Source organism: Pleurodeles waltl, chromosome 10 (genome assembly GCF_031143425.1).
Source record: "Pleurodeles waltl isolate 20211129_DDA chromosome 10, aPleWal1.hap1.20221129, whole genome shotgun sequence".
NCBI classification, from domain to species: Eukaryota; Metazoa; Chordata; class Amphibia; order Caudata; family Salamandridae; genus Pleurodeles; species Pleurodeles waltl.
The window spans coordinates 571,937,286-571,961,313 of record NC_090449.1 but is presented as its reverse complement, the minus strand read 5'-3'; the positions used below and the strand labels follow the sequence as shown (position 1 = coordinate 571,961,313).

Sequence of the window (24,028 nt, the reverse complement as noted above, 5' to 3'; positions counted from 1 at the left end):
TATTTTTCCTTCTTCTTGAAACTTGGTCCACCAGGGTCTGCATGGAATTGAAGCCTCCTTTCAGGCCATGTTCTGTTGCAGTTAGCGGGAAAATGGTGCCTTCTCTAGAGTGCAGTTGTGAGTGTCACTTAGTGAAAGTGGATGATGGAAATCTTATGTCTTTGATTAGTTGCCCGATTTGTGTGCTGCTCTCTCTTACAGACATAAGTCATTCCTGAGGTTCTGAACTTCAGTGAGGCTCCTTTTCTTTACCCTCCTCTGAAGTTTTCCCTAGGTCTCACTCAACTTAGTCTTCCCAAAGACTTCTACTCCTAGACTTTAGTCAGGCATTGGGATTCTCAGCTTGGATCTGGTATTCAATGTTGTTTTGATATAGCATCAGCAGTGTGAAATCAGCAAAGTTATCATCTTCTCCAGACATAGCTGTGACTCGGCGTGAATGTCAATAAAGTATGTATTATTTGTTCCTCTACCATTAAGGGTATCTACAGTTTTTGTGAGCTATGTTAGATGTCTGTGGAAGAGAATGAAGAGATATGCAGAAGACCCTCATAGAGTCAAGAGATACGACTTTCAGGACATACTAAATGAGAAATTACTTATAATGCAGCCAAGCAGTTTAAGGTCCGGCAGTTGATATATGTTACATTAGAGCATGTTTTTTTGTCATGGCATTTCATAGCTCCATTCATTGTGGCTAAGGTTAATAGGGCTGAATCAAGATGCTCAATACATTGTTTAACCTATTCTTGGGTAATGCACATCCCGTATCTCATATTGCTGATGCGATACACAACAAAAAGTTGGAAGAAGTAAGCTTAAGGAAAATAATACCAAGGCCTTACCTCAAATCGTAGTTATGAAGGAATTCAGACTCCCTTCTGGCAACACCACCAATATCAGTAAATTAAGCCCCAAATGAAAGACAGAAATTGTCCCTTGCCTGGTGCAAGGAAACAACATACTAATTTGAGACAATGACATATTCAATCTGCTAACACTGTCAGTCACTCCCAAAGTGAAAAGAATTTCTCATACAGAATTTGCTCATATCATTGTTCTTCCAGCATGGTAAATTTCTGTTTGAGCAAATTGAGTTGAAGGGGTGTCAGAATGGGTACACCTGCAAAAGTCGATTAAACACCTACACAGTTGCAGTTTTGTGGGTTTTTACCCAACATTTGCTGGTAGTTTCCACCCCTGAAAAAACGCTATCATATTTTCACTTGCTTGGGCAGGAATAGAACCGTTTTTTAAGATAGGAACATCCTTAAAATTTAAGGAGGTTCAAGTAAGGGGTTTCTAATTGGAGAAACATGTTTCCCCATGAAGAAACAAAAATAAATTTAAAAAAAGGTTCAAATACACTTGAGCGTGACACTTCATCTTAAGTCATTCCTGACTAGCCATATGCATAAAGTTACATGTGGTTATGCCTTGAAATCCATGATGGTCACAGGTTTCCAAGTAATCATTAATGTCTGAAATTTGTTCCAAATGTGAGAGTAACTCTAGGGTAGCAGTTGATGTGCCTTTACAATCTATTAGCCAGGAGAAGGCAGAACTAATTTCATGGTGTTCTTTAGCGGCTTAATGTTTCTGTATGATTCCTTAACATCTCTATAGCAGTTGCAAAGTGCACTGGTGTTTTGTTAACATCTTTATTCATTTTCAATTGGATTCTGAATCTGTAGTAAGTACATGGAACAAATTACATTTCTCATAGTATTATAAATTACATCTGGCATAAACAAATGCAAAGAGAGCAGAAATAAATCAACTGAAGTAACTGGAAAACTTAATTGATGTTATGCACAGTGTCTAATGGCTCACACTAAGTTATCATATCGAAGCCTAAGGTGGCCTGTATATCGAAAGGCAGCTTTCTCTATGATTTCAAACATTACTATTTAAATCTGCTACATATGGTTTAATACCCCAAATAGGACTGTGTATTCCAATGAGCTATGGTGATTTGTTGTCTGACATTGAATTCTAGCAATATGTAATCCCAATTGTCTACATCCTTGGCACTCCCACCTTTGTATCTCTGGTGCCATCCCATTACTTAGTCCATTCCCATCCTTTTATACAGCTCTGCTTTCCAAGCTGGTACGGATGGGGTCTGAGATCCTTTCCGGTTGAGTAACCCAAGGAGACAGGTTTTTAGGTTAGGCAAGTTTGTTTTACAGGTCCATTGGCTAATCTGATTGCTCTCAGACTCCCAGTATATGTACAGGAAAGAGCAAAGCCATATCACATAGGGCATGTGTTTTGTACCTGTGTGTTGAGGTTACGGTCAGATATATACAATGTACATTAGTTAAATTATAACGACCTGAATATCAAATTTCTGGAGACCTTAGCTGTGTGTATTGGAATGTTGCCCACCACTCCCTATGGGTGAGTTCTGCACCAAGATCACATTCCTCTCAGCACTCCCATCTCTTTGTGCTGCTGGCTTCTGACTTCTCTATAAAAAATGTGTCATGCTCAAATGTAGCACCTGATCTGTCATAGGTTCCTCTGTCTTTCAACGCCCATTCCACTTCTGCTGCCTTATACAGTGGTGTGTGCACAAGACACTGTCCCAGATGGAACCCATACTATTCTCTAAACTCAGAAAATGTGTTTAAAAAGTTGTACAGCTGTGTAAACTCTGGTTCAGGGCCAGCTCCACCAGTCACTTGTATGTCCTTGCGGATTCAGTTTTGGGATGCACCTTATGGGCAAGCTATGGCGAGTATGCCTCACATCACCCTGTTTGCTGCCAATATCTTTCCCAGCCATATTTGGCTGTTTTTCGAAGCATGGACTGTGATTCTATGGATGTCCATATGTGTATTCTGAATTCTTGATATCTTGATATCTATCAAGGTATTTCCAAATTCTGGCTGCATGTATTCAAGCTTTTGGGTTCTCACCTGGCACACCCAAGCAGATGCCCAATGAAGTTGGACTGCCAGGTCCAACTCAAAATCAGGCACCTTAGTCCCCCTCCTAAATAGGTAAGTGGAGATCCTGAAGGGCGACTCTATTTCTGCCTGACCGTCAAATCAGTTCAATGAGCATAGCCTTCTGATCGGCAAAAATGGACCGGCCCAACACCAATGGATGTTGCAAAAAGGGACAGGAACTTTTGCTGCAGCACCATTTTGACAAGTGCCACCTTTCCGATTACTATCGGGAGAGTTTTATAGAGGAACGTGTCCAAGCCCTGGGAGAAGCTAGTGCTTTGCCTAGATTGCCTACCAACATGTAACTTCTATGTCTGTGTATGTTAACGCCCAAGTATTTGAATGTATGGTGCTCTAGCATGAGTCCCAGTGTCTCTGGTTGGGAGATTTCCTAGTGTTTCCTTTGTGCAATATGAAATATGCATAATATTGAATTGTTTACAGTGATACTGGATACCCTCCTAAAGACCTCTAATTTAGTTAACACTACGGGTAGTACGTTCAGCATGTCACAAACATAAAGCAAGGCATCATCAGCATATAGAAAAAAAATTGCTGATGTCCCCACACTGCCATACTCAGGATGATTATCTCTTCCCTCATGTGGTTGGTAAATCTCTTTGTGGCCATGGTGAAGAGCAACCGGGATAAGGGGCATCCATGTCTAGTTCCCCTGTGGATCTACCAGATGTCTGATATTACCTTCTCCATTTTTACACTGGCCATGAGGTTGGCATGCAATAATTTGATCCAATCCCTCATTTCCATCACAAACCCCATGTCTACCTATCCCTTGAAGAGGTATTCCCAATGTAATGTTGAGCACTTTTTCCATATCAATAGTAATTAAAGACACTTTTTTGTGATTCTGATGCACTAACTAATATTTGGAAGAGACAGCAGAGGTTGGGAGGTGTACCCTCCCTGGGATAAAACCTTTTTGATCTTCTATCTTTCCCAGGCATTTTTCCTCATGGCAGTTCTTTCTGAACCTCTCCTATTTCTTCCACAGAGATAGGTGAATTCAGTTTTGTAGCTTGTTATAGCGTAAGTTTGGGGAGATGAACTGTGTATATGTAAGAATCCTGTGGGTTGCCACTAACTTCGGACTGTCGGGCAGACAGCTCTGCCATTAGCTTGTTAATATCTGTCTGTGCATGCAGCAGGTGTCCATTTCCATGGATCATTACACCAGAGGGTGACTGTTGTGTATCTAATCCAGCTAAGCATGCCAGCAGTCACCCTGCATATTCTCCCTCCAAATGTCTCTGACCAATGTACTCTTTGTAGTCATGCAGTCCTAATCTATTACTAAATCTGCTTGTCTTTTCGCCTTTTGCATGTCAATTACTGCAGGTAATTTTCTTTGGAGCTTATGACTTCCTGCACTAATTGGTGTAACTCTACTATGCTGCCCAATTTGCTATTTAGGGTCACCCACATTCCCACAATGGGCAATCTCCCATATTAGGGAGAATCCCCCTAATAGAAACTTTAAAAGCCTCCAATTCTGAGAAAGCGTCCCCTGTGGAGCCCCCATTGACCCTGAGATAATGCCTGTTTCGTCTGACTCTGTACTACTGTATACAGTTATAAGTGTTTATATTGCATGATAAACATTGTATGTTATTTTTTCAGGTCCGTGAATTGGAGAACCAGTTGGGTAGGAACAAAAGTCCAATATCTGAGCTTAGTCTTGAAGAAGAGATGCTGGGTCTTACTGTACCACGGAAACTGCAGGCTCAGGAAAAAAATCTGTTCCGGATTCGCAGTTTAGAAAAGGAAAGAAAAGAAACCTTGGAGGTAAGGAGTTGATATCACAATGCCTTATTATATATTGAAGACGTTCTGACAAAACAACAAAATGATGTATCTAGAAAGTTATAGAATGTTCTCCCAACTAAACCATGTCTCCTGACTAGAAAAACTTCAAGTTCATCTACTAACTCTTATTTGTTTCTACGAGGGCACATGAATTTATGAAAGTGATTTCTTAGGAAATAAATGATAAAATGTTGTGTGGATTTATATTTGTTACAGTTCTGTAATAGTTGTTGCTAGTGCTGATGCTCCAACCCGAACATTGTTTAAATCTTTTACCCTAGGCTTATTAATGAGGTGTATTTTGTAGGAAAGGGGTAATCAAGCATTCAAATACTCAGCCAAGACCATTAAAAAATTGTGCGCAACTAGGTTTCGCCAGTTCTCAATTTTGAAGATTTTTCCAGATAAAATAATCATTACAGAACTCAAAAATTACTCCTACTTAGGGAATTAGCATAAATCAAACCATAATAACCATCATAATAACACATCTTAAATGCAAAAGGGCCATGTGTGGCTAATCCTGACTACATAAAATAAACAGCAATTATCTCTGTTCTGAATAGACCTAGCAGCAAAGAGTAATAATGTCAGCAATACCTTTACGACAAAAAAATGCAGCACTTCTAAAATGTTCAATACTGCAATGCAAAATGTAAAAATGTCTATAATCTAGAATATTTGAATGTCAAAGGCAGCTGTTCTGAGCATTTTGACTTCTGTGGATTCCCACAGAATAACTGTTGGTAACCAGGGACCCCCCCTTAAACAATTAAAAACCACACAAAACTACAGAAATAAATATACATCAAACAAATACACCTGTAATTAAATATTTTCCTTAATTCACAGATACAATTTTAATTTTAATGGGAAGGTAGAACCTTTATCAAATTAGGGTTCATTTCTAAAAGACAAAACAATATGCCTGCCTACAGCATATTACTTGGTATAATTTTTTTTTTTACTGTTGATGCATCATAATTTTTTTTGCCAGAGCATGCTAGTGCTTTAGTTGATGCCTCAATCATCTGTACTTCAGTTTGATGTACCCGTGCTGCTCCCTCGAATCCAGCTAAGGATACCAACTTAATTTTTAACATTCAATTTAAAATTTCTTCACATTTACAGAGCTTTTAAATTTTTCCAATTTTCAATGTTGCTTTGTAATGTCTATTTACTTTATTAATATGGTAGTATTATTTAATTCTTAAAACAGTCGCAACCCTCCCTAGAGTGGACACTGTGGACCCCCAGGTGTCTGCAAACCCCATGTTTAGAATTGCTGGTCTAAAGACAAACGTCTAAGTGTCTAAAGCAAAAATTTTAAATGCCCCAATCACATAATGTTTTCAGATCCTTTATAATGTCTTAGACAAAGACTGCACACACTTTCATAACATGATTTTACGTAGAAAGGTGGTACCAAAATGTACCTTTCACAGCAATGCCCATTTAGTGAAGTCCTGTCTCCATTTAGTCAAGCGGGGCCCCCTGGCAGATTTCCATTTCATTATCATTTCTCTCTTCGCTAGTGTCAAGGCAAGGTCTATGAATCTGGTGGTCATTTTATGTTTCGAGGTCTTAGGGAAATCCCCCTTTTAGGCACACCGATGAGGAGCAGTGAATTGCTTGGTAAGTCACATCATTGAGTAGGTCAACTATCTCCTGCCAGTATCCCTCTAACTCTGGGCACCTCCACACCATATGGTAGATCTCTGCCCATTTGCCTGCAGCGGGGGTAAGCTGCTTCAAGTGCTCTAAAGTGTCGCATGATGGGTCCTGGAGTGAGATAGGTCCTGTGTAGGTAGTAAAAACGTATCCGCTTAAATCTGGTGTTATGTGTCAAAGGTGTAAGTATTCATAAGGATTTTACCCAATCCGTATCTGCTTTCAGGTGTGCAATGTCTCGCTCCCAATTTTCCTGTAGTGTGTAGGTTCAGAGAAATCTTGACATAGAGCTCAATATAAGCAGGTTATGGCCTTGATACAGTCTGATGTAGGGCATAGTGTGTGGCATCTGCTATGTTTTGGGGGGGAGGGGAAGTGGTCCCTTTGTCCGCATCCCCAGTGGTGCTTCATTGTTGCTTGAAGCACTCAATGGCGCAGGAATTGACCCCTGGGGATATCGTAGATAGTAGATAAGTCTTTGAACGACAGTAAGACTCCCATCACCGTAGAGGTCTCTCATGCGGTACACTTCGTAGGCAGACCACTCCGCTATATTTCCAGCTTGGTACTGTGAACCTCACAGGGAATCCGGGGATCCATTTGTACCCGAGAGAGGGCCCTGCGATCTGGGTGAGATCTAGTCTCATTGTCGTTGCCTAGGCCTAGAGGATTCCGCTAACACTCCAACCACTGAAATTGAGCCGCCAGGTAATGCGACTTCCTGTCAGGTGCCGCCAATCCCCCGTTCATTGTTGCACGCTGTAGTTTGGAAAGGGACACTCCATCTTCCCAAGCCTCAGATGAGTTCTGTCAGCAGGGTGTCGAGCTCCTTTAATATTTTACAGGGTATTATGAGGGACAGGATAGAGAAAAAGTACAGTAATCGGGGAAGGGCGATCATCTTGGCTACTGCGATTCTGCCAGCTACCGATAGCAGCTGGGTATTCCAAAAAGCAACACTTCCCCTCGGATTTTTCGTTGCTGTCCCCACGTTACCATTGAGTCTGTCCCCTATGTTCCGATACACACACCCACCCCAGATATGACAGGCATGTTCCCTCCCATGTGAGACCCCTTAGGTTCTGGGACGGAGGGGAAGTTTTACAAAGGGGAAAAAGGCTGGATTTCTGCCAGTTAATTTGGAGGCCGGAAATGCCGCCAAAGGTATCCAGCAGGGTGCTCGCCCTAGGCAATCTCTCCTCTGCATTTTGTAGAAGCAGTAGCATATCATCTGCATACCAGGCAGTATAGTGTGGGCAGCCACTATATGCTGATCCAGATCTTGCTTTAGTAGCCAGGGCAAACAATAATGTGGGCAGAGGGCACCCTGTCTGGTACTGCAATGTATAGTGTAGGATTCAGAAATATGTCTTCACTTTGTGACTCTGGTGGAAGGATGCGTGTAAAGGAGTTTGACCCAGTTAATAAACCCTTCTCCCATGCCCATCTTAGCCATCACATTATATAAGTAAACCCAGCGGAGGCTGTCAAAAGCTTTTTCTTTGTCAATCGATGCGATCATTGCTTCTGGGTGGATTGTGGGGTCAGAATCAAATATCTCCAGAAATTGCAGTATGTTTCAGGCCATATTACGCTCGGGTATAAAACTGCTTTGGTCTGCCTGGATCAGGGTTGTCATTTGAGGAAGGAGACGGGTGGACAGTATTCTACTCAATATCTGATAACCTATGTTAAGCATAGATAACGGCTGGTTTACTCTTACATCATGTGGTGGCCTTTCGGTTTTAACAGGGGAACCATCAGTGCTTCCCTAGTTGTTTCAGGAAGCTGGCCTACGGCATGGGCTTCATTATAAAGTTCAACCCGCTAGGGGCCAGGTCTTCCACTTATCAAGTGGAAGGCTATCCATGCCAGGTCCCTTTCCCCGGGCCATATTTTTAATTGCAGCCCATACGTCTTGGGGTGTGATGTTCCCTCCAAGTCCGTCTGCCTCATGTGGGGTAACAGTGGGTAGCTCTATTTGGTCAAGGAAGTCAACTCTCTGCTGAGGATCTGGTTCTACTGGTGCATCATATAGTGATCTGTAGTATCCAGTGAAGCGGTCATTTATTGCCTCGTGAGTGTAAAGTCGGGTGCCTGACTCATATTCCCCCTCAAGGGTAAGAGATCCTTTAGCAGCAGGGTTGGCTAGCCAAGCCAATAGGACGCCAGCCTTATCCCATTCTGCATGTGCCTAATCATGTATACACTGTAATCGAAGCACTGGAGCCTGTCTGTGGGCACCTCTACCTCCTCCTTTTTATCGAGTAATTGTTGTATCACGGCATTGTTCCCCGGTCTTGTGTTCTCTAATTCCCTCAGTGCCCTTTTAAGTTGTTCAGTTCTTTGACCGGTGTGCGCCTTGTCCCCACCACTTCAGCAATGCATTTTCCCCCGAATGATCACATTAAAGGCATCCCATTTGGTAATTTGGGAGGATGCTGTTGCCCTGTTGTCGATGAAGTAGGACCGGATTGCTTCGCCAGTGTTGTGGCGAAATACTTGGTCCTCCGGTGTCTCTACTTTTAATCGCCAATTGGGGATATGAGGAACTTCTTGCACGCAAAAGAGAGACAGCAGTGTAGGATTGTGGTCTGATATAGTCCTGCATAGGCATTCTGTGGACTGGACAACGCTATGGACACTCGGAGAGCACAAGAATGCATTTAGTCAGACATGTACGTCGTGCATTCCTGAGTAAAAGGAATACTCTTGTGTATGGTGGCGTACCTGCATACAGGGGTCTAGTAGCCCCAACCCTCACTGCCAGGTATGGAACATCTGTGCCAGTTGGTGTACCAGCGAGTCAGAGAGAGGTGGATGAGACATGTCCAGCATGGGGTCCGATATACAATCATAATCCCCTCCTATCACAATGTCATGTGTTAAGTATGGTGGCAGTAATCCAGACATGTCATTGAAGAACCCCCCCCTTGATCTTTATTGGGAGCATATAATCCTACCACTGTTAGGTTACGCCCCGCTATTCGTCCTGTTATCATAACATATCCCCCCAGGGGGGTGGGGTATATAATATCAGAAGTTAATTGGAATGGAACTCCATGTCTAACCCAGATTAGTGCCCACCTAGCGAAAGCTGAGTGTGTGGTGGCAAATAGTTTGCCCACCATCGTTTTTTAAGGGCCTCTTTCTCAGTTACATTGAGATGGGTCTATTGTAGTATGGCAAAGTGGGTCCCTCTCCATTTCAGGTATGTATATACCCTGTACATTTTGGACATGTTAATGAGGCCCGCACATTCCAACTGAGAAAATTATACGTTAAGGAGGATGCCATGGGACTTGTTCGAAGTGGGAAGGGAGATGGATTGGTAGTGTGTGCTGCTGTGAATGTCGGGCTGGGGTCTCCAATGAGGAAATGCCAGGACACCCGGGGTCCATCGAGTGGTGCCAACCTCTAAGGGCCAAAAACAAAAATAAACTTCCAGACTCCCCAACCCCAGAACAAGAGGTAACAGCCATCCCTGTCAAACCAGCCAAACAACACTTAGCTCTTGTGCAGTCAACATCCGCATACCTATGATAAGGGGGGGGTTGCCTGTAGTCACGCCTCCGAGCTTCACGCCACCCAGCTGTAGCTCAGGATACCTGTCACACCTCAGGCCTAAGTATGTACATATATCTCTACGCACATTACAAACAAATAAATGAGAGGTATAAAGCAGTTAGGGCCAGATGTAGGAAAGGAAAAATTAGCGACTTGCAAATTGCGAGTCTGACCGACTCGCAAATTGCAACTCGCAAAATGGGATGCAGAAAGGTGTCTCAGACACCTTCTGCGACTCGGTATGGGGTCGCAAAGACCCACCTCATTAATATTCATGAGGTGGGTCGCAGTTTGCGACCCCATAGCGAGTCCCTGCACTCACAGGGATGGTGGCCTGCTGTAGTCAGCAGACCTCCATGTCTGTGACTGCTTTTTAAATAAAGCAGTTTTTTTTTTCTTTTTGCAGCCCGTTTTCCTTAAAGGAAAACGAGTTGCAAAAAGAAAAAACTTCCGAAACCATTTGGTTTAGTTTTTTTCAGAGTAGGCAGTGGTCCATAGGACCACTGCCTGCTCTGAAAAAATATTTTTTTCGGCATTCACAAAGGGGAAGGGGTCCCATGGGACCCCTTCCCTTTTGCGAATGAGTTACCACCAGTGTGACACTGGTGGTAACTGCGAGTTGGTTTGCGACCGCATTCGCGGTCACAAAGCAACTCAGCATGGCGATGCGGTCGCAAATAGGAAGGGAACACCCCTTCCCATTTGCGAGTCGCTTCCTCAAATTGCGAGTCGGTACCGACTCGCAATTTGAGGATGAGCATCGCGTTCGGCCTTTTGCATGCCGCAAACTGCGTTTTTCGCAGTTTGCGACATGCAAAAGGCTTCCTACATCTGGCCCTAAATGTATTGGTAGGATCTTGATGCTTGGTTAGGTGATATGATCAGATGTGCCCGGTGTTATCTGCATCAGGAGGCTGTTGTGGCTTGGAGGACAGTGAGGCAAGGAGTCGTCATTGTGTCTCAGGGAGGAGGGATCCCGTCTGGCTGTTTTTGAGTGTGGCCCCTTCTCTCACCACTCTCTGCCAGTGCTTCAGAGCTTGAGATCTAGAAGGGGCAACTCCCGTCTTACTCGTCTTGTTCTTTCTGAGGGGCCACCTACAGGTGTTGCAGGAAGCTGCCCCAGGGGAGTTAATTGGCTGCAGCAGTCTGTCCACCCAGTCCCAAAGCTCAGTGGGGGATACAAAGAGCAGCAACTTCTCTGTGTATGTCACCATAGTTTGGCAGGGAACAACATTGCATATGGTATATTCAGTGCACAAAAATTTTTCTTGCCGGCCAAGAATGAGGCCAGGCGCTGTTGGACCTCCTTGGAGAAGTATGGGAATAGCATAACTCATTGATTTTCAACTATGAGGTCTCCGCGGATCAAGGCTTGGGACAAAATGTGATTGCAATCCCTGTAGTACAACAGCTTGGCTATCACGAGCCACAAGGCATCCCTAGGGAGTGTAAGGCACACCAGTACTTGATGGGCATGTTCTAGGGTGAAGTAGGGCGATAACTCCTCAGGGGCCACCACCTTATGGACCCATTTCTCCAGGTAGACTACCATGCCCCTGCTGGTACCTTCAGCCCGTTCAGGTCGGTCAGTGATGCAGAAATTGTTCCTTCTCGCCCTATTTTCAGAGTCCTCAGCCCTCTGTTCCAGTGCTTTGGTTTTGACTTCCATTTGGGGCAGCCGGTCCAACACAGTTGTCTTCTCGGGGCTATCAACGCAAGTTAGCGCTCAGTTGTTGCCACTCTCTCTGATAAGCGCCGGTGATCATCTCTGAGTAGCCCAATGTCTACTGCGACTATATGGATCTTCAATTATATTGCCTCACGTGATGCAGTGATAGCCTGTAGGACTGTGCCCATTGTTGTTGAAGAGTGGTCCGTTCGAACCCAAAACGTAGCTGTGTCCCAGTGTTCATCCACTTGAGAGATCGACTCCAGGGAGGTGGTCGGGTCAGCCATATCTTACTTTTGTGAGTATTTACCCATTGCAGGGAATCTGTGTGTGGGGCAGCCACAGGGGATGAGGCAGAAGCCCTGCGGCCGGCACTACTAGATCGCTGCCCCGCAGTGGTCCGCACGGCCTGTGACGTGATCAGGTGGTAGGCCGGGAAGGTACTCAATTAGTTAGGCTTGCAGGGTAGTAGACAGTAGTGGGGAGGCCCAATGGGTGCCCCGCGCGGTAGCGCTGTAAGTGCTCAGTTGTTGTCCAATGTTTTTCTGTCCGCCGTCAGCCATGTAGTTACGAGTAGGGAAGCCCCCCAGCCACAGTTCCCTACAAAATATTAGGTCCAGCAGGGCGATGAGCTTCTCACAAGGCCCCCAGGGTCCACGCTTGGTCGAGGCAGCGCATGACCTTTCCTCTGTTGTATGCTTGCTAGTGCCTCATCCCACTGTATCCCTCTCACATCTTCCTCCCATATCGGGGTCTCTGGGTAGTTCTCCAGGGGTCACCGACCCCCATGGCTGTATCGTTTACTTCATTTAATAGGGTAATGATGAGTGGAAGAAGTCAGGAAGCAGGTCAGGGGGAACGTGCAATTTGTCAAATGGGACCCCTCCACATTGATCCAATATCTTCAGGCTCTGCAGTCTACCCCTGCACCGCTGCGGTAGCCCACGCTGCCCGAGGCCACCCACCTCGCCACCTGCAGCCTATCACCTCCCACCGGGCCATTCTGCAAGTACCACAGCCCCGGGCCCACAGGCCACCCCGACCCCCTGCGTCGTCCCTCCAGACCAGGCCATACTAGGGCTGATCTGTTGGTCCCATGTGGTATAATTTAAGGGGATGGAGTGGGGAGAGCGGAGGCCAGGTCAAGTAGCCCGCACCTCCTGCACAGCTGGATCCCCCTCTGCCTGCCCGGCCCCAACAGGATCCACTGCCTCTGTTCGTTCCCCCGCAGGGGCCAGCATCAACAAGGCACCCCAACTTGCATCCCGAGGCCCGTGCACCAAGCTCGCTCTCTCAACTCTTCATGGAGCCGCCCTGCTACCGGAGCCGTTCACTTCCCATCCGGTGTCTGGCGTTGGGTCGGCAGGGCCTGGTCCCTGTGTGCTCGGGCTGGGTTCTGTTTTGGGGCATGGCATTAGCGGGGCAGGGCGTCCGGTGGCCTGCGATGGCGCGCTGCCATTTTACAATGTCTCCTGGTGGCCAGGGATTCTAGCTCTGCTTGCCTCCTTCTCAGCCCCGCTCCCCGTCGGGGACCCAGGAGCACCACGAAATAGCCCAGGGTCGCTGGCCATATAAATGGGCCAGAGTGGGCTCATAAGGACAGTGATGGTACTGGATGGTGGAGTTCGGCCGCGAGTGCAGTAACCCGTGTCCTACTCCGTAGACGGTTAGCCATGCTCACTGCTGCCTGGTCATGCTAACTGACGCAAACCTATTTGAAGCATTGCTTATCTAATGGAAAAATTATTTTCCACAGTCCCCCACCCTTCTCATAATTGATAGTTATCACACCACCAAACTGTTACAACTCAGTCATCATTCATGATCTTGAAGGATTTCCTAACTGCAGTGGTCTCAGGTTGTCATAGACCTCTGCCTTTCTTTCATCAAGAGCATCTTACTCTTCTGTCGCCAATCATCTCCTTGTCTCCCTCTCCTTGTTCCTACATTTAAATTACAAAAAAACACATAAACAACACATATATATTCACAAAACAAATATTAAATGAACATGCTTTACGACTATGAATATTACTGTTATTGAATCAGCAATCTTTATTAATAACTCGGTGCTTATCTCACCTATCCATCAACCTACCTTTACCGAGATTCCAGGTTCTCATAATGGGTTAATCTCATTAGTGTTAGTCATGTTATCAACATAATTATTCATATTTTGACTATTATCAGGAGTATAAGTGCAGCATTGTGTCGTTTACATAGCAAACGCCTTCCACATTCGCCAGAAGCATATCTAAAGCCATCTGTGTTGGATAACCATAAATCTATCCTTTAAACTACGATGCTTTGTAGTGCTCAGAAATATCGAGCTATTAGTAGTATTTATGGAATACCTATAATGAGGATGTGTATACACTAACAAGTACAGCTGAAATAAGAATTAGTAAAATTTGTTGGAAAGATATGCAGATCCTCTTGTTTCTTGAAGACATTTTCTTCATTTATTATAAATATTCTTTTTCAACATTGCAGTCTTCAAAAGCAAGTTAGCAAAGTTTCAAAAAGCAGGCAGTAATCCATATGAATAGTAATCAGTTTCTCAAAAAACAAACCTTTCAAATCAAACATTTTAAAAAGAAAACTTAGTCTTGCAATAATTCAGGACAGCAGGGCATTTGTTCATCAGGAAGCATATTCAGCATTTATTGTTTCTCAGTCCTTTTACTATTTCACGGTGGTTACACAATTCAGGAACTTTGCACTTCTTGCCCTTAACTCTTTCTTGTTGCTTTTCTTATTGCACCAGCTGTTGTGCCCACCCATCCAATAATTCTCCAATATTCACTTCAGACTCTTTATGATGCCACCTTTAACTATGTAAGCTGGTTTCCCACAACCTTGTCCAGGATCCGCACATATTCTTTCTCTCTCACTTTCAGACAGATGAGCGTCAGGAAGTTGAACTGTTGAACTTTATTCAAACTTCCAACTTCTTGGTTGCTTCTTCTTGATTTGTTCTGTCATGGTTTCTGGGTTTGCTGGGGCTTGTTTTTCTTTCCCTATCCCACCCCACCTTCCCCAGATCCACGTAGCAAAACCTTTCAGGTTTGTTTCTCAGCAGCTTGTTGTACTGTTTCTTCATCATCATTGCACACTCTCCTAGTAGTGAGATGCATGGCTCTAATAGGCAAACCTGCGCACTTCACAGCCACATTCGTCACCAAGATCACATGGTAGTGACCCTTCCAGTGTGGTTCTAAGCAGTCTGTCCTTACATATATTTGACATGGACTCGCTATCCTGGTTGTAGATGATGACACAATTCTGTAGATGTAGAAGGAGTAACAAGTTGCACCTGGCGAGAGGTAGCGTGTACTGCATCAGCTAGGCGCTTGGAGTAATCTAAGATCAGTTCTTCAGTTATAGTAAGCAAAGCCCCAGACAGAATACCCAGAAGTCTCATTTGCCTTCCCATGAGCACTTCATGGGCAATCAATATATTTTTCTTATTTGGAGTGAATCTCATACTTCAGAGAAGTTGAAGCACATACTTTTGCAAGCTTGTTTTAAAATGTACTATTGTATCTCTCCATCAAACCTGATGGGTCTGGGTGATAGCTACAATGGAATTTCTGACGGAATTTCAATGCTGCACACAGAATTTCCATGATTTCTTGAAATGTTCCCTCTTCCTGACTTAATTGATGTTGACGTTCCAAATCTAGGCATCAACTCCTTCAATAATAATTTTGCATCACACCTTGTTGGATAGGCCCCAATCTACATTGAAAACATATGAAAACAACAATATGTACATAAAACTAGAACATGATGGCATGACTAAAAAATCAATGTGCATCCTTGTGAAGGGACCAACTGTTTCCCCTACATGACTCATTGTTACACACATCTTCTTTCCAATAATGTTTTGCTGACACAGTATACATCTCTGACCGTTGTCTTCTGACATTTTTCTGAAATGACGCTTGAACTAGTAAGCATTAAACAGCCTGACCATCTCATCACATCCCACTTGTGTAACTTGGGTATCTTTGTGAAATCTTTCACAGTGTGGTACCGGTGAATTTGGCAAGACAAAGCTCCCATCACTGTATTTCCAAAGGTCTCCTCATCCTGTTTATATCCTACATTTTCCTACTTTTTCTTCGCTTCATCTTGTACATCCTTCAATCTGTCAAATTATTTGTACTGATACACAAACAAAAACGGTTTCACTAGGTTCTGATTTTTCATCTGTCTTCATGTACAATGCAGCATTCATTGTTGCATAGTAGTTTGCAACTGCAGCTATATCCATGAGCAGCACATTTCACAAATGCTGTTTTCAATGGAAATATAAAAGCCAACAACAATTTAAAAATGTGTGGTCCTTTGCAAATTGGTGTTCCAGCTTAAGTCTTGAAACCACGCTGTGATCAAATTTGGCCAGAATTATAAACCATTTAAAAAAAATACTGACTGTAACTATTGATTGTAACACTCGGGGGCCAATTCACAAAGGGCCTCCGCAGTCGTGACGGGGGTATGCCCTCATGGTGGGACCTCCATAATGGGGAAATGCAGTATGGAGATCCTGCTACAAGTGCGGGACCTACATCACCAATGTGGGGCCTCTACCACAAGTGCGGAGGACCTTTGTGAATCAGGTCCTCAATGGATTGGCTATACAAAAGGCTCATGTAATGGCAACTAATTCAGCTGTTTGTTGTTCAGAAGTTGTATTACACAAGTACAATGCAAACTGCACATGAAGCTCATAAATTTCCTTGACGTCTCTCAAACATGTGCCATCCAAAAATAAAAACATCTCCGTCAAATCGAGTGATATGTCTTGAAATCTTGCTATTGACTTAGTTCACTGTTCTGATAAGTCAAGGCAGTCATTCACCTCCATTACATCCTCAACAGTGTCCTCTTTTGGAAGTTGGAGAAGTTGACAGGTTTTAAAATATTCCATCTTTTTATTGACACAATTGGAGCCGCTAGAATTGTCAATTCATATTTAGTCAATCTGACATTCAACAAATGTTGAGTTCTTGTTTGGGTCAGAAGCGTCTCAACTAAATGAGGCACTAACCCATTTAAAGTGTTAACCATGGCAACTGGAACACTATGAGTAATGGCAATAGAAGTAGCTGCTACCAATCATAATCATTCAGGCAAATCAGTGGCAGCAGGATCTATTGTTCCAGAAAAATATGCCCCAGGTCTTATTTTATTACATCCTCTTGTGCAAGAACAGAAAGAAACACCTTTTTCATGGCCGAATAAATTAAACACTTTTTTTTTAATTATGATCGGGCATTCCTACAGTGGATGATGTACACAAAGTGTGTCTTAGCTCCAGGAAGGGTTTCACACATTCTTCATCCTAAGGTACCACATCGGTTACATCACTATGAGTCCATGTCTGAAATGGCTTTGCAATGAAGGAAACGTTGTGAAACCACTGACCACCAAAGACAACCATCCCTAGGCACATCATCACTTCTCTCTATGTAGTGGACATATTCATTATTAGATATGTGGTCTTTGGACACTTTCATAACTCCTTTTTGAATCTAATATCCTAGATAAGTAACTTCTGTCTGACAATACTGTAAATGTGTCAAACTTTGTCCACTGTCAGGCAAATGTATACAACAAAACAGTGGTGTCTAATTTACATCATTCTTTTGTTTTCACTGCAGTCAGTAAATCTTCAATGTATTGTACCAGTACTGACGCATAGAGTGATTTCAAAATCATTTTTATCGCTTGGCCAGAGATAAAAGGGATTCTGTTTACCCTTGCAGGATTCTTACCCTAAACAAATACCTTACCTTCAAATCTGACTACACAAACATACTGAGTATAATGAAGACAAATGCAGAACACAATTCAGTCTTTGGAGAACACACTGCCTCTCCTGGAATCTGAATTAAAATCACTGCTAAGTTCAGTACAACGGGACAACATGGGACCCCGGTCCCTCTAATCTTTCTAAGATTGTTTTTGCAGTCAATTATGTAATCGCTTCCTGAGCTTCACAAGAAAGTCTGTTTTGGGAAATACACCTCATCTGGCTTCACAGTAAGCTGCACTGGATTTTCACTTTTAATAGGACCAACATCTTTTCAGGTAAAATCCCAAACCTCTTTTCACTCCCTGTCTCGAATCTAAAGGTATGCTCTTTTCTGCAAGACTCAAATATATAATTTCTTACTGCCTCACTTCTACATCTAAATCTAGGATGCAAGTGGTCCCAAAGGGTGAAATGTAGCGCTGGACTTCCATGGCAATAGCTTTTCAAGAAACTCTTCGCAAAAAAAGAAGGGGGAAGGTACTCAGACATTGTATGTAATTTATTCATATTCACAAAATCAGTCTCAGATTCACTTGGCAGTTAATATTAAAAAATTGTAACAGTACTCCTATGTGGTGACCGCACAGTGCAAAGTGACAAGGTGAATAAAAGTGCACTGGTGCTATATACAAACATTTATATGTGACTGAAAGGAATGGTATGATGCTTTACGGGATACTCGTTCCTTGAGTATCCCGATCCACATTCAAAATGTGCAGCGCAGCGAGCAAGGGATTCTACTGGATTCAAGCTAGCCTGGCTGATGAAGGGTGATACCCTGAAACCGGTCCTAGGATGTTTGTTTCCAGTGCAATGAGGAACTGGCTTGGCAGTTCAGGCTGGACTGTTGCCGTGGGGAGCAGGGTCAAGGCTGATTTGCATATGGCTGGGTCCAAACTGGGGTGGCGTGGTGAGCAAAAAAGCTATGGATTAAACCCAGATCTTTGTGACTGGGGGTGAATGTTTGCATTGTTCAGCATTCCGTCCATCATCTGGTCTTTTTGCAGTTGTTTTTAGTTAGTCTGGTCCTGTTTATTTCGAAGAGTTTATTTGAACATGTGGTTTCCTATATTGTGAGTTCTCTCATTTTAAGGTCTGTGTTGAATGGTGTTGTTGAAACAAGAATTACTTGCATGAAGGTGGTATTCCCTTTCTTTTGATTAGGGAAACCAACTACTGGAAGGTTTTCTATAATACATTAATCGATTTTTATTCACACACTGCCCCAGTGTGGCAGGAACGTATAATTGGTTCATTTATATTTTTAGAAGTCTGAACTTAAATGTGCGTGACTTTCTTGGCCCTTTTAAATTACGGAGGTTCACTTAAAGTTTACTTGCTTGACAACGGTTTTAATCTTGTTCTCAAAGGACTCTGGTGTCGTATTTTAACTTGCAGACCAACCTTGTGTGGCTGAAGGATACAATTCTCACTTAAATTCATGCTTTGTGTTTTAAACAAGAAAGCATAAGTAACCATAAGTGTTTGGATCACAATACAGATTGAAGAGAATTGTTGTTGAGCACTTTGGATACAATTCATTGGTAATGGGAGTATGAGTGTGTAGATCTGTTCTTCCCTGGTTTTTCTTCTGTCCTTTGTTCCTCAACCTGAGAAACTTGGAATGGAGGTGTTCTCTTCCTTTTTTTTGAGTACTGACTGGAAATTGGTGTAATCCTGGGGTATCCAGGAGGAGAGAAGATTTTTATACTAGACCTTTGTTAGAAATGGGGTCTTCGGTTGGCAGTCAGGTTACCCCCTGTCCAAGCAAGGACCCTCACTCTCTCAAGTCACACACAATCCAAATTACCCTTTGCCCAAGCTCTGGTAGCTTAGCACTGATCATTCAGGCTTAACTTAGAAGGCAATGTGTAAAGTATTTGTGCAATAAATCATACACTAACAGAGTATAACACCACAAAAATACACCACACAGTGGTTAGAAAAATATATAATATTTATCTGGTTAAATGCAGGTCAAAACGACCAATATTTGATAAGTACACTTTGAGTTATCACTGTAGGAAATGCTAAAAAAGTCCTAAGTCTTTAAAAAGCAACAAATGTCTCTTGCAAGCACCAAGTACCTGGGTTGCGTTCAAATACTCCGCAAGAGGCAGCAGAAGATGCGTCGTTGAGTTTTCACACAGGGAAGGCTTTACGTCAATTTCCGGCGCGCTGACCTGGATCCTTTTGGGTTGCGTGGTTTTCAGACGCCCGGGGACGATGCATTGAAATCCTGGGCGTGCAGGGTGAAGTCACAGGAGCTGCGTCGATCCGGTGGGCGATGCGTGTAAATTTCTGCTGCACGACTGGCGCTTGTGTCGATTCCTCTCAGGAAGTCGGGCTGCGTTGTTCCAGGCACTTGTGTCGATCCCGTGGGCCGTGCGTCAAAGTTCCAGTTGCAACGCTGGTGTGGCGTCGATCTCCACATCGAGGAGCCGGGCTGCGTCATTCCGGTTCGGCGTCCGGTGATTTTCTCTCCGCTCTGCAGACTGTGCATCGTTTCTTGCAGGCTGTGCGTCTAATTTTCACCGCACAAGGAGTTCTCTTGCAGGATGAAGTCTTTTTGGCCCTAGAACTTCAAGGAACAGGAGGCAAGCTCTATCCAAGCCCTTGGAGAGCACTTCTCAGCAGAGCCAGAGGGCAGCAAGGCAGCAGGGCAACAGCAGGGCAGCAGTCCTTTCCAGAAAAGCAGTCAGGTGAGTCCTTTGGGCAGCCAGGCAGCTCCTCTTGGCAGGTTGCATGTTCTGGTTCATGGATTCGTCTCCAGTGGTACCTTGTCCAGAAGTGTCTGAGTTGGTAGGGTCAGAGACCGTGCTTAAATACCCAAATGTGCCTTTGAAGTGGGGGCAACTTCAAAGAATGGCTTTGAAGTGCACCAGGTCCCCTTTCAGTTCCATCCTGTGTGTCAGGGTCCCAGTAGGGGGTTTGACAGTCCATTGTGTGAGGGCAGTCCACTGTCTTTTCAAATGTAAGTGTCAGGCCATCCACCCTCCCAGTCCCGGAAGACCCATTTAGTATGCAGATGTGTGCAGGTGTGACTGAGCATCCTGTGTTTGGGGTTGTCTGAGTGAAATGCACAAGGGAGCTGTCAAGTAACCTAGCCAGACGTGGATTGTAAGGCACAGAAGGATTTAAGTGCAGAGAAATTATCACTTTCTAAAAGGGCATTTCTAAAATAGTAATATTAAATCCAACTTCACCAGTCAGCAGGATTTTGTATTACCATTCTGGCCATACTAAATATGACCTTGTTACTCCTTTCAGATCAGAATCTATCACTCAAACAGTATATGAGGGTAGCCCTAATGTTAGCCTATGAAAGGAGCAGGCCTCACAGCAATGTAAAAACGAATTTAGGAGTTTTGCAATACCAGGACATATAAACTACACAGGTACATGTCCTGCCTTTTATCTACACAGCACCCTGCCATATGGGTTACCTAGGGCCTACCTTAGGGGTGACTTATATGTAGAAAAAGGGGAGTTTAAGAGTTGGAAAGTACTTTTCAATGTCCAGTCGAAGTGGCAGTAAAACTGCACACACAGGCCTTGCAGTGGCAGGCTTGAGGCATGGTTAAGAGGCTACTTATGTGGGTGGCACAATCAGTGGTGCAGGCCCACTAGTAGCATTTATTCTAAAGGCACTGGGCACATATAGTGCACTTTACTGGGGTCTTACAAGTAGATTAAATAAGCCAATTGGGTATGAACCAATGTCAACATGTTTTAAGGGAGAGAGCATATGCACTTTAGCACTGGTTAGCAGTGGTAAAGTGCGCAGAGTCTGAAAACCAGCTAAAACAGTGTCCAAAAAGTGGAGGGAGGCAGGCAGAAAGTTAGGGGTGACCACCCTATGGCTGTCAGGTCTAACAACCTTGGTGTGTCATAAGCCATTTGTGGTTGATATTGAATGTCTTTGACACTACCCCTGATAATTCATATACGTGTACATGGTATATTTTGTTTATTTTAAGGTGTCTCCTTGAATTTTGCTTTCCTGATTATGACCTTGTTCTGATTAGCCTGACACTTGGGTCTAGCGCCTTGAGATCCCATGGGTGAAAAGCCGCGCTTTATAAATGTTGATTGAAACGTCAACATAATTTCATTTGTGGACTGTTTTTAATTTTGAAAGTGGATCGGGATACTTGTGGAATGAGTATCCTTTAAAGCATCATATCACTCCTTCCAGTCAGATATATATGTTTGTATATAGCACTAGTGCACTTTTAATCACGTTGTCACTTTGCACTGTGCCGTCACCACGTAGGAGCAGCTTTACCATTTTTTAATATTAATTGCCAAGTGCTTTTTAGACTGATTTTTGTGAATATGAATAAATTACATACAATTTCCAAGTAATTCCCCCTCCCCTTTTTTTGTCAAGAGGTCCTTGAAAAGCTATTGCAGGGGAAGTCCAGGGCTACACTTCCCCCTTGGGGACCACTTGTGTCCTAGATTTATCGTATTATCGATTCCCTGGGTTCTGTGTTATTACCCCTTTTTCTAAAAATATTCTACTTGACAGTCGGTGGACTGTTAGGGTTGTATAATTAAGTATTCTCCAGTATTGGGGTATCTTTCATAGATCCACATGCTTGAATCATTCCCCGTCATCGAAGTGGGTGTCCCACGGTACATAAAAAGCAGTAAAAAAGAAATTGTCTTTTTTCTCTCTTTTTTTTTTTTTTCCATTGTAGTCAGTGGCAAAAATACATTCACTTTCCTAGCATTAGGAAAGGCCCAAAGTTTAGCCAGTCAGGCGAGACCACCCCTTTAGATCCCTCATTACAGAGGCTCAGTCTCTCAGATTTTCTACCGCACGGTTTGTGTAAGGGAGTCTCCTTGAGCTCTGCTCAGTTTACTTTCTCTTTAGGAGCTATTATTCAGCTTTTCATTCTCAGCTTGGCTGTAGCTCTTTCTCCATCATGTCTACAGCTAGAAAAGGTTTATTTAGACCTTGCGGTACCTGTGGGAAATTAAGACTTCATTGTGAAGACCCTCACAAGGACTGTATGTACTGTCTCCATCCTGAACATAAAGTCAAGGATTGCAAGATCCGTAGAACATTTTCCAGTAAGACTCTCAGAGACCAAGAAGCCAGGCTCCTGCTTTGGCTACAAAAGCGGAAATCCAGAGAGACTTTGAGGAGGAACACAGTGATGCTTCAGTGACCTCAAGGAAAAGGAAGAGGTCTGTGGACAGCTCCTCCCCCAAAACCAGTTAGTCAGCCAAAAAGCTGCATGTGTTTAAGGAGAGAGCTGAGGAACATCCATCAACTTCCAGTGAACATAGTGGTAAGGTTCGTTCTGAGCCATCTACTCCAGCTACCACATCAAAGAAGTTCAAGAAATCTTCAAATTCCCTACCACCGTCGACATCCAAGATTTCCCCACCGTCGTCGACGACAGGCTTTGCTTCATTGACGACTACAGCAACGGCCACATTTACAGCTCCGTCATCGCCAATGAGTATGACTTCTTCCCCGTTGTCAGCTTCTACCATAACGTTGGTGAGTTTAAATACGGTCCCTCACCTGCTCAGACCAGCAAAATTTCAAAGAGACCGTCGACAGGGAAGAAGGTGAGGTCTCTATCGTCATCGCACACACCGTCAACATCAACGAATAAGCTGCAAAGCTCATTGTCGATGATTTCATTGACGGCTACATCGATGACGGCACGAAGATCTACTTTGCTGTCGACTGCATCGCCGATGAAGCCAGCTTTGTCGACGGCAACACCATTGACGACCGCTCTGTCGACGCCCGCACCGTCGACGACAATACCATCGACGACTGCACTGTTGACGACAGCCCCGTCGACAGCTAAATTTTCTGAGTCTTCAACCAAAATGATGAAGAGGAGAGTGATCAACTCTATTTAGGACAACAGGCGCAGAGTCACACAGAACCTCAGGAGTTGCAACAGGAACAAACTATCCAGATGCCTGTCTCCTTGATAGCCAACCTTCAGCAGATGATGATGATGATTATCACACTAGATTTCCTCCACCTGGCTCCACTACTCCGGTGCAACCTCCACCCACACCGCTGAGCACTCCCATTCAGCCACCGGATTTTAGGGGACCCATCCCAGTCTCATCATCTGGCCAGGATATTGATCCACCTTCGCCAGATGACGAACAAGAGGAAGGCGAAATACAAGACTCTGACTCGCTAATCCAGGAATGGGATGCATATCAGATTCAGACGCCATCCCCTTCTACACCACCACCGGTCGACTCTCCACCGCAAGACATTGGTGGTTTCCACAGTGTAATGGAGAGAGCAGCAAAAATATTTCAACTGCCAATAACATCCAAGCAGTCAGACTGTTTCCTCTATGATTTCAAGGAGGACACTAGAAAGTCAGTAAGAGTAATACCTATTATTGACTTTATTTGGGAAGATGAGCTTAAGGTCATGCAGACCCCGTCTTCAATACCAGCGGTGCTACCAAGGCTCAAAAAGAAGTACAAGGCACCAGATAACTGTATTTTACCCTT

At 43.9% G+C, this 24,028-nt stretch overlaps 1 protein-coding gene across 2 annotated transcripts in view; it reads left to right on the top strand.

Moving 5' to 3' along the window:
* The window catches only part of CCDC13 (coiled-coil domain containing 13), a 527,643-nt gene that overhangs the window by 207,166 nt on the left and 296,449 nt on the right, over window positions 1–24,028 (top strand). For both annotated transcript variants that reach the window (XM_069211020.1, XM_069211021.1), the window contains exon 8: window positions 4,596–4,760. In XM_069211020.1, coding sequence (XP_069067121.1) covers window positions 4,596–4,760 — 165 coding nt within the window. The remainder of the gene's footprint in view (window positions 1–4,595; window positions 4,761–24,028) is intronic.